We start from the raw sequence: 15,542 nt of genomic DNA, 5'->3' as shown, positions 1-15,542 counted from the left end.
CGAAAAGAACTCACCGCCATCTCCACGCCTTGCGATTGCAGCAGGAGGCCAAGAGTTCCTCAAAGGGGCAGAAGCAACCTCCTTTCAACCACACTTGGAACCCCGGGGGACGGATTACCCTGAACAAGATCAAAAAAATATCTTTGGGGAAGCAAATTGGAGGAGAGGCCAACCGACATCCACAAAGTTCAACGATTGAACTACCTATGAAGGAGCGGAAGGTTGACTGACAGGCGAAGACAGGCAGAAGGAATTGACTCGATAGGCAGCAGACTTGTTTGACGATGCGGGCACCGGCTTCGTCCCACTTGTACTACAGGAACAGTTCGCGGATTGCCGTCGCTGCGTGATGCTTTACTGAAGTGATGACATCTTAAATAGGGCGGTGTTTGCGCCTAAAAACCCAGTGATCAAAGATTGAATCTTTGATCACCATGCTGACGATTCCCTTTGATGAAGTAACCATAGTTGGTCTTTTTGGGATACATGATAGGGTAAGAAAGAAAACGAGAAAAACATCTGATTAAAATTGAAATTTTTGGATCATTTGGTATTGTAATCGTGTTAGCTTAGTCGGTAAAGAAAAGAATTTGATAGTTCTCCATCATAATCGTTTATCTTTTTTTTATTAAAAAATTAGTGTATGAAAGTATTATTTGTTTTTCTTGATGTAAGAATGTTGTGAGGTAAAATTATATTGTTTTTTTCTTGAGATCTTTTGATTTAAAATCTTATAGACAAATGTTTTTTCTAGGTTACATAGTTCATAACTTGCAAATTTAATCTGAGTTTTTTTTATGATGTTTCATCAATTTTGATTAAAATAATATTGAAAAAAATATTAACTTAAATTTGAAATAAATTAATATTCTAGGATGAAAACATCTGAATAAAGTATATAATTATTGTTCATTTATATTTTATTTTGGATTTTTTTCTGAAAAAATAGATCTTTCTTAGATCACGTCTCTTATTTCTGTAGTTACTAAATAGACCTCATTCTCTCTATAAAAAGATCAAAATGCCCTTAGTAGAGAAAAGAAACTTGTCTCTCATTTCTGTATTTTACTAAATAGACCTCATTCTCTCTATAAGACAAAGATCAAAATGACCTTGGTAGAAAAAAGAAAATTATCTCTCATTCTCGCTACAACATTTTTTTAATACAGTGATGATGTTCTTAATCACTGAACCAAATATACTGTAAATGATCATAAATATTATAATATTTTATACACATATTTAAACCTAAATTCACGATAATTTAGGAAAAAAGTAACTTTATTACGAAATCAGAAGAAAAAATGTTCTTGAACTCAGAACAGATATCTCCGTTGTCGATGCATCAAGGAAAGGAGTCAGAGTACAGTAGAGTTGCTCTAATACTGATTGATGCCTAACTAATTACATTCCAAAATATGATATAATACATACAAGTCCATAATTAGTACTTCAAGAAAAGGCAACCAAAGAACATCACACAGATTGACATGATCATAGAGACGGCACCTTTGGTGGTATTTATTCAGTGCTTGCAGGCCCCAAGTCTTCCTTCTCCACTGCCAACTCAAACCTTTGTAGGATGGAATTCATCTTAGAATAGTTGTGAAACTGCATCACCAGAAAAATTCAGAACATTTTAATCCATTATTGTTACTACCAGCACATAAATTTCCTTCTCTGAATGATTATTGTAGCAAATTGAGATATACCTCCTGTAAAATTTCTTCAAACTTGGCATGAAGTTGTTGTCGTCTTGCCTTTCCAGTTTCTCTTAGCAAGTCAGATTCTGAGCGCAAGCTAGCACCCTTTCATATAACTCAGAGATCATGGTGTTAGAGGTAAACATAGTATTCACAAGCTTACATATGCAAGATAACGACTCATTAACGAAGTCATTTAATGCTTTCGACAATGCTTGATTGCTTGGAACAAGACGAGATTGGAAAGTGCTTATTTTACTGGAGAAACAATGCTGAGAGGGAAGCATGTGGTTGTCCAGAAAGACCAATGCTATAAATAACAACACAACCTCGCACACCCTAACAACTTTGCTTATAGGGTCATGCCACCTGACGCACTGGCAAGCAGATCAAACACTACAGGTTAAGTTGTTGGTCTTGGTTGTATCAACACTCACCCAGAAGTGCCAGGTCCAAAATTGGAAAAGATTTGTCCGAATCAGCAATAGTGACTTCAAAGGGACCGATACGCGTATCGGAAAAATAGTACCAACAAAGATGTCGGACAAATAATGCTATTACTCCAGACTGAGGTGTTAAACATGCTTAATCAGTTTAAACAACTTTAAATCTTTTCACAAGGAATCAAAGAGTATATACCTTTGTAACCATAGCTTCAGCTTTCCTTTCCCTGGGCTCCAGGCATTGCAGCTTCCATTCCATCTCTGCCTTCACAGTATTAAGCTTCTGAGTTTCATCTGCATGTCTGGCATCCCTCTCTGTTTCCGCAGCCTTGATCAGCTCCTCAGCTTGTTTAGCTGACATTCATTTTGCAAAAAAAAAAAAACTATTTTAAGAAAATGAAACTTCAACTTTTCTCCACTACAATTCAGTAATCGACAATGTGTAAAGTCATACATAGATGGTAACAAAAAAATTCCAAAGAACTACCTTTCCCTTGCTTCTCAACCAATTTTGCTTCGACAGCCATGATAGAAACCTGTTCGTCACTCAACTTAACTTTCAAAGCTTTGACATCCTTCTCAAGAGTTTTAGCAGAATTTACCTGGCGAATACCAGTGACAAGAAAAAATAAGATACAAATTGTATGCCAAATCTACAAAAAAACAAAAAAAAGTTATTCAAGTGCTCAAAGACACTCTGCTTAACAGCATCTGTTGCCGAGTAAAATTAAACAAATATGTTCTTGCATATTGAGATACATGGACCTTTTAATTTCTCCAGTTAGCTAGCTCTCAATGAGATCCATATTTCACTGATATGATGATTCCAAACTATCATGCAAATTTGGGTGAGGTGAACAAGCTAGTGCAAGTAGGGTCATTACCAGAGCCAAATTTATTGTCCTAGGTCCAACAGATGAACCCAATGGATCATCTTACAAGATAGTCTCAAAATATTACATATGTTCCTCACCACCTAAACCATCCCATCTAAGTCCATAAGCAATATATTCTTCAGATCACCCTTTCCAGTGAATAATAGATCCCAGATATTAAGACTCGTTGGTGTTGTTTGCAGATCCATATACCAAAAGCTTTTGCTTTGGGTAACTCCTTGTAGTTATGCCTTTGACACTTCTCTTTGCATTGCTCAAGTTGCAGTTAACACTTTCAGTCCTCCCATACTTTAGTTTAGATGCCTTAATTTCTTATTTTCACAGATCAAGTTTAGAGTCAATCTCACAAAGTGGTCGCCACCAAAACCAAATACAACTAGAAAGTTCTTCTTAAATGTGTCTGATAAGTTCATCCATTTTAAGTGCAAAAAGGACTTAAAGTTGATTGTTGACACACTGGAGATATGACAGGGAAATTGTTAGATGCTCTTGTTGTCTTAATCCTTGTGACAACTCCATCACATATATTTTTTTTTATCACATACAACAACTACATGTTATCAATATATTGATATTTCAATTTTCAATAGAGACCTATATTAACATGAATATTAATGCAATGCCAACAATAAGTATAAGATCCACAAAAAACCACTGTAAGTGAATATTTGGACAAGGTCTATCATGCAAGGTGCTCCTATTTAAAAATAAAACAATAAAGAACACAGTTTATGTTTATGAGCCAAAGATAACCATACTTGTTCTTGTATAGCCTGCATTCCAGATAGGTGCTTGGTCAATTTACCATGTACCTACAAAACAAAATATTGCATAAATCAGTAAATGAAGTCATTTATAAAGAAAAAACATATTGAGTGTATGAAATGCATCTCTCTAGAGACAAATCAGCTTCCCTAATTGCGAGGATTAAAGACAGTAGAAGTTTGAAAGCCTTTATATTCTATGGAAAAACATTGCTACATGATCTCCCATGTGCTCGGTGTTAATGCCTGTTATCCTTGAACCATTAAGTCAACATCATTAGCATCATTTAGAGAATTTTATTTTATTAAGATTTAAGATAATGCTTCAGTTCTTGAAATGATTGTTCATCAGTTGATCTCCAAAGATATGGTACCTCTCCTGGTTTCACTTTAAAATGTAATATAACAAAAGGTAATAGAATAAATTAAAGTAATATTTTAATAGAATTGTGAAGATGGTCTATTATAAATAGAGAAGCATCAAGAAAAAGTTAAGAGGAAAGTAAGGGGCAAACCTGAGGACAGAAATGGATTACAAAAGTGAATAAATCTGAGTGTCAAACTTAGCATCCAAGGGTTATTTCCTGTTGCAGGAGTCTAACAGCATATGGTTAGTAATATTTCAAAACTTGTTTTGAAAAAGCACCAGAGCCATGAAGTCCTGCAGTCAAACATGCCTTCTACGCTAAAACTCAAAATAAACTAAAGAACTATTTTCTTGGCTAAAACAATAATTTCCAAGTTGGAAGAAAAGTCCTGCTATCATTATGTCAAGATTTTTCAACTTGGAAGAATTCTTGCTATAAATTCTGATGCCTGGTCATCCAAGCTCAGATATTTCTTGGCTGTCACTCTGTCTTCTTTGCTTCCTCACACCTCTACTACTCCTGAGGTAGACACTGGTCCACAGTTAAAGCCCAACGAATTAGTGTTCTATACTTCCATTGATGTTCAAAAGTCAAGGACTCCCAAACCCTCATGCATGCACATGTTCCTTCATAGGAAGTGAAGAGCAACATGTACTCATGTGACTAGAAAACTATAAGCATCAAGGAGTAGAAAATTCACCATCAGGAACTTAGATTAAAAAGATCATGAAAGTTTTGTTCGAGGTATATAATCATAGAGGTAATACATATTTGCTAAAAGAAACAAAAAGTTACCATACCTTTGAGTACACCTCCAAAGTGGAAGTTTTCTCTTGAACGTTCTGCATGGCTGACCTTTCAGAGTTCTTCACCTCAGTTCGATACGACTTTTTCTCTTCAAGTGCCCTCTTTGGAAAAAATTTAGATATCAAGAGTTACTTGATATTATTACATGAAAGACAACTATCTAAAATACTGGATTCTTACTCCAGATTGCCAGCGGAAGTAAAATTAAATAGATATAAGGCCATTATTATGAAGATAAAGTTATTAACGCAAAAAACCACGAAGTATAAATGCTGCCTTGAAACTTCCAAGTCTTAAGAAACTTCAGACTTGCATTTTGTATCAAAATATTTTTTTTACTCTTTGTAAGTGTATGTGATCATAGAAATCCAAAGAATTTATCTTCATGGCAATCTGAGATGTTAGATAAACCGATTTGGTTTGTAATGTAGTAAATAATAATTCTCTATCATTAAGAGGCTTATAAATTATTAGCAACTAAAATCCTTGAGGTTCCACTAGTCATTCAAAAAATCATTTTTAGTATGATTGAAAACATACTTTATTTTCTTTCTTATTCCATAGTTCTGAGTTGCAACTTCAAAGTAAGAAACATTCAATTTACATGATCGTTACATCTATGTGTACATAGAACCATATCAATTTTTTTTAACTTCACAAAAAGATAAATTCTACACAAGAAAGTGGTTCCTGAATATTGAACCTGTAGCTTGTCAGGGGACTGAACAATTTTAGATGACAACTTGGAGTTTTCTTGGGCATTCTTCACTAACTCAAAATCAGCTTGAGAGATCTGCAAGATAAAAGTTAACAATCAAACTATACAATTTATCATCATATGCAAGCCATAACAAAGTGTATCAATTCTCAGTGTTAGAAGCTAAAAGATGGCATCCTGAGCAATTGCAAGAATTGGGTTCATTGATATTCCTGGTATAGTAGATGCTATCACACATACTGTCATATTCAATTCGATGGAACTGTTTGATCTTAAAGGAGATCTTCTATAATTTCGCATATAAGGGGTTATTTCTTGATTTCATCCAGTTACAAAACATATCATGAAATTTGATTATCCAAAGGCCACTTGGTGAGCCAAAAATAAGGTAACAAAGCAGCAGCAGCAGCAATGCCATTTCAGTAAACAATTGAGATCTAAAAATGACTCCAAAATCGAATGATGATGTATTTGCGAGACCAAAAGAATAAAATCCTTGAAAGATAGAAAATTATGCATGCCAGATATCAAGGTAAGTGTATACTGTTTGCAGATGTTTGAAAAGTGACAGTGAAACAATATAATTATGAGCAGGCAACACTGTTAGTTTGTGTAATATGTTTTTAGATTTACCTTTTTTTCCGCAAGACTGATTTTAATTTGAATTTCTAGGGCCCCAGTGCATATACAAGCAGTCCTTTGACAATGAATGCTCAATTGGGTTTGGATTTTGGAGTGAGCAACAACATATAACCTTTTTGCTGATGACAAATGGATGACATTTACTTAAAGACCTCCTTATAAATTTCCATGACATGATCATCGAGATGTTAACGACCTAAAATATTGAAAAACCTCCAACTGACTCGCAGCAGTATTGGCATCACTGGGTACAAATCCATCGAATGAGTCCAGCAAAAGAAACACCATCATGTCCTTTTCTGCAAAATCTGAACTTGAACAAAACTTACATTTCAGAAATGTTGATAGTTGCAATCTTCTTCAGAAAGTTTTACGTTGTAAATATCCTTTCCACACGTGGGGATAGAGTTGTGTATATTTAGCTACCCAAAATTCCATATGACTGGAACATTATTTAGCCGATTTTTGTACATTAAAGGCCATGCATCGCTAAGCATTCGGGTGGTACATCTTAGAGGACACAACGGACAAGCTTATAATTACGTTTAACTCGTGGAGAATTTTGCCAACGTCCACTCGAGCAAAGGTGCATATTACATTTGTTAAGGCATGTATCAAGTTATAAAAACACAGATTATACAATCTAAATCCACTGACGTAGTCATAAATCTGGAATGCAAGGAATGGAAAACAACCTTGTCATTAATAGCATCAGTCTTCTCCTTGAGTGCTTTGGCCATCGTCTTCAATGACATCTGCTGCTTGTTATAATTCTGAATAGTCTGTCGCAGATCCTTGACCTCTGCATCCAACTGCTGAACTGCCGGCTCTTCCATCTGTCGTGCAACTTCATGGTCCAAAATCAGCTTGTTAACCTGCAACATTCAAGTAACAAGCTGATCGTTATCACTCGACCCATTATACCAAATATGGCTATCATAGCCAAATTAAAGTGGATGCAAAGGAAGAAGAAAAGACCTCGGCGATCTTTGCTTCGAGATCCACCCTTCGTTCCTCATATGCCGGGAATTGATCGACAATAGGCTGCAACATGTTCAGCTTCTCCTCCCTAAGGATCCCACGGAGAGATCAACCATTTAACATCCAAAGGCCGGATACTTTTCACGGCTCATTCGGTAGGATTCTCACCTGTAATATATGAAGTTGACGATGGTGCTAAGGATCTGAAGGGTGCGCTTGGTATCAGGCTTGATGAGATCGCGAAGATTAAAGCTGCCAAACCGGATGGAGGCGAGCATGCCCTTGATCTTGCGGTACAGATTGAAGGTCCGGATGGCGTCCACATGGTGGTCGGGGTTATCCAGAAGCTCGAGAGCACTGAAAGCGATCTGTATATCCGATTCTTCGCTGCGAAGCGAGGGGGGAACAAGAGATCAGGAGTTAGGGTTAGGGTAAAAGGGCAGGAGGCAGAGTGTTTACCCGAGGGGGTCGGCGAAGGCGAGGAAGTTGGAGTAGAGCGTGCACACGAGGTCGGCGGAGGGATTGGCGAGGTCGTCCGGCTTCAAGGCGGCGATGCCCACCTGGGCGAGAGCGCCGATGATCTCCGTCGCCGGGCGCTCCGGGAACGAGAAGCTCGACATCTCCTCCCCCCTCGTTTGCGTTTCCAGCCCGATTGCAATGAGAGAGCTCTTAGGTCAAAAATTGGGTCATGCCACCTGAAGCACAAGCAACCAGATCAAATAATTGAACAAGGAAGCTGTCATGGTCACAATCACATGAACCTAAAACCGACATGCCATCATCATGAAGCTTACCCACCATGTTTTGTACTGATCACTGTTGCAGCATCACCATTAAAGATCAATCACGAGACATCCCAGCATCCAAAGCCTTTCAGACATTCCTCTTCTTTTACCCCGCACTCAGTACATGCCTTAGTTTTCTTCGTTTATTGGTTTTCTTTCAGAAATCGCATTCAAGATTTCATATTTCTTAAGGAAAAACGGAATAGAAAATTCGAGAAAATTCTTCGTTTATTGGACTGTTAGCCCACAATTAGACCCAATCCCATCCGAACCCAACCCAAATCAAATTAGAATTGACTTGGCCCAAGCTTCGACCCGGTCCGGTTCAACGTTTTGCACTCCCTCGACCCGGCCCGTCTATATCGGTTACCGTGACCCGAGATTTGTCTGTTGTTTCCTTTGGACTGAATATAGTAATTTGTTTTATTGGAAAAATATTAAATGAAATAATATCACTAAATTAATTTTAATAAAGAAAATCCGAAACTATATATATATATATATATATATAATGATATTTTTCGTGCCCAAAAAAAAGGAAAAGAAAAAGGAAATCTGTATTGTGTTGTGATGCACTTAATTATGGGGACGAGTAATATAAATAGAGAGGGTGTGGAAAGCTTATCGGCTCCGACTCCACTTTATTAGGGCTTCCTTCCATCGAGCCCCTTTTCCCGTCTCCTTGCGCGATCGCCGCCTCGTAGCTGCGACCTCTCTTGCATCGCCTCCTCACCGTGTCGACGGGAGAAACCGCGTCCTCCCGTGGCCTCATCTCCGACGCCGTCGCCGTACTGCTCCACCGCCCGGGGCTCCTCTGGACCTCCTCCTCTGTCGGACTTCCATCTTCTCCTATTTCCTCGACGTCGTGTCCTGGGTCGCTTCTCGTTGTCCTCATCCGTCCTGGAGCGGAATCCCCATATGCTCGCCGCTGATCTTCGAAAAGCAAGCGCGCTGGACGAGAAAGGCCTAAGCTAGCTCTACCCACTTGTTTGATGAAATGCCTTCTTCGCCATGCACGTTCTGATTCGTTGGTATGTACTCCATTTAGGTCCTGTCGTTGACACGTGATATCTGGTTATTGATCGTCTTTTGGAAGATTCGTTCTAAGAGATCTACTGAATATTCATGCATGCTATTTCTTGTATGGTTTGATTTTTTAGTTAAACTGATATCTAGGTGAATGCTTGTTGTGATGATCCTTTGGTTTGCTTGAGTTTATTATTTGGATTTAAATTTGTTTGAAAAATGATGCAATGAACAGTTAATGTGTGGGTTGTTCCTATTCAAGTCCAATCTAAATCCTGTTATGTAGCCTGATCTGTTAACCCAATCGATTAACTGTAAGTTGATGCATATTTAGTGACATTACAATCTGGAGTTTCAATTTGGATGCACTGTCCAACTCCAGGTGTCACCTGTGTCATAGGATAGGTTCACCACCTGGGGATGCTTAGGAAACTTGAAAACCATTATTTATGAAGCATTTCAAATAAGCTAATGTTTGATGGTTATACAACTGATTAACTTTCACAAAAAAATAACAATTAAATGTCTTTCATATGCTGTTTGGTGCAAAAGTGCCTTTTGTATCCTTTACAGATTAGTTTGACTTTTTAGTTCTAGTTTTGTTCATTTTAACTGTGCAAGGTTATTAAGTTGTTCTACTATTCTTTATTTGTTAGTTATGATGACATAAGAAGTTTGGATTTGATCATATAGTCTATTTATGCCAGAGGAAGATGGCTTCCATATATTTTCCGCTTTGATAGGATGGATCCTGAAGGGAAGAAGTTTGGAAGAGGTAAAGTTGTTGTTTTATACTAAAAAAAATGATTAGTCATTTTACTTTCACATAGTTTTCATTTTTTACATCAAAACTAGTAACATGGCTATTGTCGTAATGTGTTATGTTTCCTTCAGCATGATTGTACATTCATCTTTGAACTTGGTTAAATAATAAATAATTGCAGCGGGAAGGTGATTCAACAGATCTTATCGTATAGCTAGGTTGGTTTATGTTAGAGATTAAATATCTATCACATATGTACAAGTGAAAGTCATTCCGCTACATCAATCCTAGATCTGATCATTCCTGCACCATGCTTGTAGATGAGGTTGTCTTTTTATTTTTTGTCTTTTTCAAACACTTTAAAAATGGCTTAGATAAGCCTTTTTTCCTTTCTATTACATTACTTTTGGACCTGCTTTTGGATCAAACAAATCATTAGCTTCTTTTTTATTGGTTTGATATTTCTGAATCAATCGACAAGGCAGTCCAAAGTTGAACCATGCTGAGATAAGCATGCTTTTTATCAGATCTTACCATAGAGAGAAAAAAAGTATGAAATGCTAAAGATGATGCTGGATGAATGATGTATATAATTTAAAAAGAACAATTAAGCTTAGACCTATTTTCTTTACAAATTTGTTGTTACTTCACAGGGAATCTGTAATACTTGAGTTTGAGTCAGCTATAGATTCTTCATTTCTTGATTTCTTTGCATCTTCAAATGTTGAAGTATGGAGTTTAACTTTTGCTTATTCAGTAGTTTCCATCCTCCCTGTGTTAAAATTATTTGTAATCCCTGAAAACTGTTAATGAATCTCATCAACATTTTATTCTTTCTTATTTGCATTTGATGTGTCCGTATTCGAGAGTCAACTGCATACTGTGTCTTCTTTCTTAAAGAAAATTTTCAAGCACCTTTCATAAATGGCCAGTCATCTTCTTGCACAATGTGCTCCATAGGGAGCTTTGTGCCATGGGCATTTAATTTCTGAGGTTCTGAACACATATTAATAGGAAATGGTGCTTGTTGAAAGTCATTAAATGGTGGAGATGAATAAAGGTGATTGATGCATTAATTCCAATTTTCTTTGATCTACTGTTGGTGTCTGAGAAGCTATTCAGGGCACTTATGGCATTGTGGAATGTGAAAGGTGTGGGATATATATACATGAAGGGAGTGCTTTTTCTTGCTAACCTTGATAGAGAAAATCTTTGGTATTTTGTAAAGCGGATATAAAAAGATGAGTTCTGTGCTGTTGGTAACAGGCCATTGTTTGTTGTAATAAGTGGTTGTTTACGCACATGGGCCATTTTCTGGGCAGTAAGCAAGCCCTTAGGAAGCTTAAGCTATGGACCACCATATACTCACATGCCATACATATTTGATTTATGGATATATGACTTTAAGCGGTTGTAGAGACTGATATATCTTCCAATTACTTTTGGACCTTAATATTCCTCTTACATGAAAGGAACAGTCAAATGAAAACTTACAGATATATGAAAACTTCACATGTGTGTGTGTGTGTGTGCGTGCGCACGAGCTAACACAAACAATGTTAGAGACATGAAGTGATTTATGTTAAGTTGGAATTCACCAAGGCCAAAATATAGAACTGTATATCTTGCACTGGTTGAACTTTGGTTTAACCACAAAAGACTATGGACCAGACACAAACATATTAGTGATCATTTGAATTTTCAAGCATTACGTATAATGTTCCACACATTAAGATGATACTTTGTGGTTTCAACTCTGCTATATGATTGTTCAGTAATGACGTTGACACACTTTTTATAATATCTGAGTCAATCATGGTTGACTGTTGTATAATGATTGGTCCAATAATTATTTCAAGCTTAGAAGTAGATCTAGCTCTTTCTCTGACTTTGATTTCAAATCGAGCAAAGCATCAAGCTGAAGTTGGTTCTTCTGATAGCAACTTGAGTGAATTGTGTTCCAAACATCAACTTTGTTAGTATAGCTCAAGGATTTTAATTTTGAATGATACCGCTCGGTACCGGTCTGCTGGCATCAACTTTGTTAGTATAGCCCAAGGATTTTAATTTCGAATAATACCGTTCGGTACCGATCTACCAGCAGACCGGTACGGCAGACCGCTCGCTATCGGATGGTATCGTCGATTGGGACTGGTTTCATCCCATTACTCCTCGAAATCGGTCCGTAACGGTTGATTTCTAACGCCGCGCCCGCTATCGGGCGGTATTAGTTGAGGGAGAAGGAATTAGAGGGAGAAGAAAAGGGAGAACTTGGAGATCCGACACTGCTCTCCCTCGACGATCTCGATCCGTCATCGCCCTCCCTTGCCGGACGTCGCATATGAGATGTCGCCTCCTCATCCAAGGCGACGAGGCCTCGACGTCGTCGGCGACTTCTCCTCATCCGCGCGGGTAGAAGCAGCCTCGGCGATGTTGCCCAGGTTTCGCGGGGAGAAGAAACGAGGTGATGTCTCCTCGACAACATCGCTCTTTTTTTATTTTTTAACACACACACACACACACACACACACACACACATATATATATATATATATATATATAAAGCGGTACACCAGAGCGAACTGCTCGGTATGCTCGTACCGAGCTAAGCTCGAAATTTCGGTACGGTACGAAATTACGAACCTTAAGATAGCCATCTTTATTTGGAAGAGTTGCACTGAAGTTACTGGGGTTTTGTAATGATGTATTATGTAATAGGTTATCAAGGTCACTGATTCTTCTCCCTGCTTGCCTATAGTTTAGGCTTGGGTATTATAGAGTTTTTTTTGTATGTCGCAAATTATAATGCTAGTTGACAATTCACTTTGGGGATATTTATTTATCCTCGTCATCATTGTAGGAAGGCTTTGAAAAAAATAAAAAGTTGGGGAAAAGTCATGGCATTGAGCTTAAAATTGCATTATCTGTGTGGATCTATGTCATCACTATGTTGATCTTCAGATGTATGATTTGCTTTTACCTTTGAAGCTATAGTTCTGAAGGGGCAGTTCTTGATTGAATTTGCAGGTCCTAGGGAGCTTACTGGTGCTGTTGATTTAATAAACCACTACAAGCTGTTGACACATCATGACTTTTTTTGCAAAAGAAATTTGCCCTTGTCAATCTTGGATACACATTATCTTCACAATGTTGTTGGAGAGACGGAAATACGGAAAGGAGAAGGGATGGAGCTGGATCAACTCTTTCACAATGCTCCATACTTGAGAGAATCGACAGCACACATACAACCATTTGATTTGGAGCTCCTAGGGCAAGCTTTTCTGCTGCGAGATACAGCACCTATTGATTTGCCTTCTGTACAAACTCTGTGATCCCATTTGGTTTCATAAATTTAAGTTACTGGCTATAGAAAAAGTGTTTTTTTTTCTATGTGATGTACTACAGGCGGCAAAAGGAACACCTACAATTTCTTCAAAATCAAAAGGAGATTCGAAAGACAAGGATAGGAAGCACAAGAAGCACAAAGACAAAGATAAGAACAAGGACAAGGACAAGGAGCATAAGAAGCACAAACATCGTCGCAAAGATCGAAGCAAGGATAAAGACAAAGATAAAGAAAAAAAGAAGGATAAAGGTGGACATCACGATTCAGGAGGTGACCACCTGAAACATCACGAGGTTCCTTTCTGTTCCTATTATATCTTTTTCTTCTTGCATCTTGTTCTGCTGTTATGACTGGGTTATGCTTTCTTGTTTTTATCTCTTTCTTCATTGATATTTGGTAATAGAAACGGCAGCATGAGGGAAACGAAGATTCCACAGGCACTCACAAGCACAAGAAAAGTAAGGTAAAGTAGGTTGTATTCCCATTTGAGTAATTTTGGTTTCCTTTGTATGTTGTCCATTTTGATTAAGGGACGTCAATTTATGAAATTTCAGCATAAGAACTCTGAGGTCATAGCAGTGGGTGGAAAAATGTTGCCAGCTGATAAAGGCCGATAAAAATTATTTCTTTCTTTGTCTTACCATCAAGCATTCTTCTAGTGAAGGTTTCTTTAAAGACCATGTTTTGGAATCAAAATCTTGTGAGGTATGCCTGCTTTTACTATATTTTCTAGTGATATGTTGATTATCATATTTGCTTATTTTGCTTGGAAATGTTGTCAGTAACGCTGATCTGATTCATGGTGCCATAAATTGGATGTAGAGGAACTCTTAGGAATTGCATCTTTTTTTCCATCTGAAGTAGCATATAAGCCAAGTATAAACTACAAACGAGCATTTTACTAAATATGATGCATATATGTTAATCACCGTCAAACTCCAAGTTTTTTGAGTAAGGATGATGATTTTGATATTGCTCCTGTGTATCTTGATCCCCCAAAGATGAAAGCTATTAGCACTAGAGGTAGTAAGCCTTATTAGGATGATTTGCTCGAAGGATCCATGACTCAGATTGGAATGTTTCAGAGAAGGCTTAATTGCTATACAAGCCATAATGTCCCAAGCCTCTTGTATTGCCATAATGCAACAAGTTCTTTTCTTATGAGATTGTCATGCTGTCGGTCTTATATAGAGTTTTTAATTTTTCAAAGAGGTTAAATCCTTGAGCTTTCTATAGTCTGCCTCATCGCACAAGATGTTCTCTACATTCATGGGCTGCATGGTTCTCGACACCATCACATTAGAATCAAGAAACTATGAGATTGGCATGAATCTTAATTGGTCTCTACTTGCCATTTAGTGTATCGTCAATTTCTAGCTGGTTTTTGAGCAAGCTAAAGCAAATAGTTGTGCAGGTATTTTGTGTAATGTCATGCGTTAGCATTTCTGTGACTGCATAGAGGAAAGACTTTGTTTCTACATTTATATGAACCTTTATGCATATCAGCATTTCTTCTTTGCATCGAAATCAAATCTCTTAGATTGATACTGCTGCTTATGTTCAAACCCTGCAGATTATCTTCCTACGTTGACCCCTTTGTGGCAAGTTGTAAGATACACGAGGCCGTCCTTCCTAGATTGGTCTTCATTCTTTATATCTAACCATTCTCTTTAGATTATTGAAACATGTAACCTTATATATATATATATATATATATATATGGTGCCGGGGGCATCTACAGGACATATAAAGTGGTGCTTCTCTGTTCTTGTGCTCCTTTGGGTGCGTCACATGTATTGTAATTTGATGTTCACTCGATGCCAGGTTGCAGAGTAGCCGAATGGGAATGAAATGGCCTGGGATTGCAATGTTCATCACCCAACAACAGTGAGTTATGTTGGTAAGAAAACCAAGCACTGGATCAATCTTACATAATACAAGAATCATTTGGTGCTTATTAGGTTGGATTTGTCACCTAATTAATGAAACTAGGTTGTATGTATATATGCTTGCAAATTAAGCACCTTCGTCGGTGCTATTGCTTTTAGCTTTGTTTTCTGAAAATTCGGGTCAAGTAAGATATAGTTTGAATAGAATGATTTTGGAATAATACCAATGAAGAAAATATGATCGATTAATAATCAATAGAACTATCGGCATTGAAATATATAGATTGTCGATTAATTTGGTTGTTAAATGTTGATTTAAAACAAAATGGTTGAATAATTAAAAAATAAATATCATGCACTGATTTTTTTCGAATTGGATTCATAATAAAAAAAAGTTTTGAAAGTTGCCGT

At 37.3% G+C, this 15,542-nt stretch overlaps 2 protein-coding genes across 11 annotated transcripts; one reads left to right on the top strand and one right to left on the bottom strand.

The window, feature by feature from the left end:
• Positions 1-9: 9 nt before the first annotated feature.
• LOC103983315 (kinetochore protein NUF2 homolog) lies at positions 10-8,271 on the bottom strand. Of its 5 annotated transcripts, none has more exons than XR_010512872.1 (14): positions 8,121-8,271; positions 7,782-8,017; positions 7,491-7,709; positions 7,320-7,410; positions 7,037-7,216; positions 5,685-5,774; positions 4,975-5,082; positions 3,801-3,854; positions 2,634-2,748; positions 2,343-2,500; positions 1,713-1,808; positions 1,510-1,611; positions 205-473; positions 10-119 (listed from the first exon to the last, which is right to left on the bottom strand). XR_010512872.1 is itself a non-coding variant. In XM_065180217.1 (12 exons), exons 2-12 carry the CDS (start codon positions 7,940-7,942, stop codon positions 1,522-1,524), a joined length of 1,362 nt encoding a protein of 453 aa, XP_065036289.1. In that variant the 5' UTR covers positions 7,943-8,017; positions 8,121-8,271; the 3' UTR covers positions 1,298-1,521. The 5 variants fall into 5 exon arrangements, 2 of the variants coding, with proteins under 2 accessions (XP_065036289.1, XP_065036290.1); XR_010512873.1 differs by having other exon boundaries at positions 205-448; XR_010512874.1 differs by having other exon boundaries at positions 17-119; positions 232-473.
• Positions 8,272-8,723: 452 nt separating this feature from the next.
• On the top strand, positions 8,724-15,289 carry LOC103982249 (mediator of RNA polymerase II transcription subunit 19a). 6 transcript variants are annotated; one of them, XM_065180206.1, is made up of 7 exons: positions 8,724-9,138; positions 9,841-9,908; positions 12,924-13,167; positions 13,302-13,512; positions 13,646-13,705; positions 13,797-13,947; positions 14,816-15,060. In XM_065180206.1, exons 2-6 carry the CDS (start codon positions 9,878-9,880, stop codon positions 13,857-13,859), a joined length of 609 nt encoding a protein of 202 aa, XP_065036278.1. In that variant the 5' UTR covers positions 8,724-9,138; positions 9,841-9,877; the 3' UTR covers positions 13,860-13,947; positions 14,816-15,060. The 6 variants fall into 6 exon arrangements, with proteins under 6 accessions (XP_065036278.1, XP_065036279.1, XP_018679921.2 ...); XM_065180205.1 differs by lacking the exon at positions 14,816-15,060 and adding an exon at positions 15,067-15,289 and having other exon boundaries at positions 8,725-9,138; positions 12,924-13,213; positions 13,302-13,535; XM_009399125.3 differs by having other exon boundaries at positions 8,725-9,138; positions 12,924-13,213; positions 13,302-13,535; positions 14,816-15,289.
• Positions 15,290-15,542: the final 253 nt, after the last annotated feature.

This window comes from Musa acuminata, chromosome BXJ1-4 (assembly GCF_036884655.1).
Source record: "Musa acuminata AAA Group cultivar baxijiao chromosome BXJ1-4, Cavendish_Baxijiao_AAA, whole genome shotgun sequence".
NCBI lineage: Eukaryota > Viridiplantae > Streptophyta > Magnoliopsida > Zingiberales > Musaceae > Musa > Musa acuminata.
This window is presented reverse-complemented; position numbering and strand designations above follow the sequence as displayed.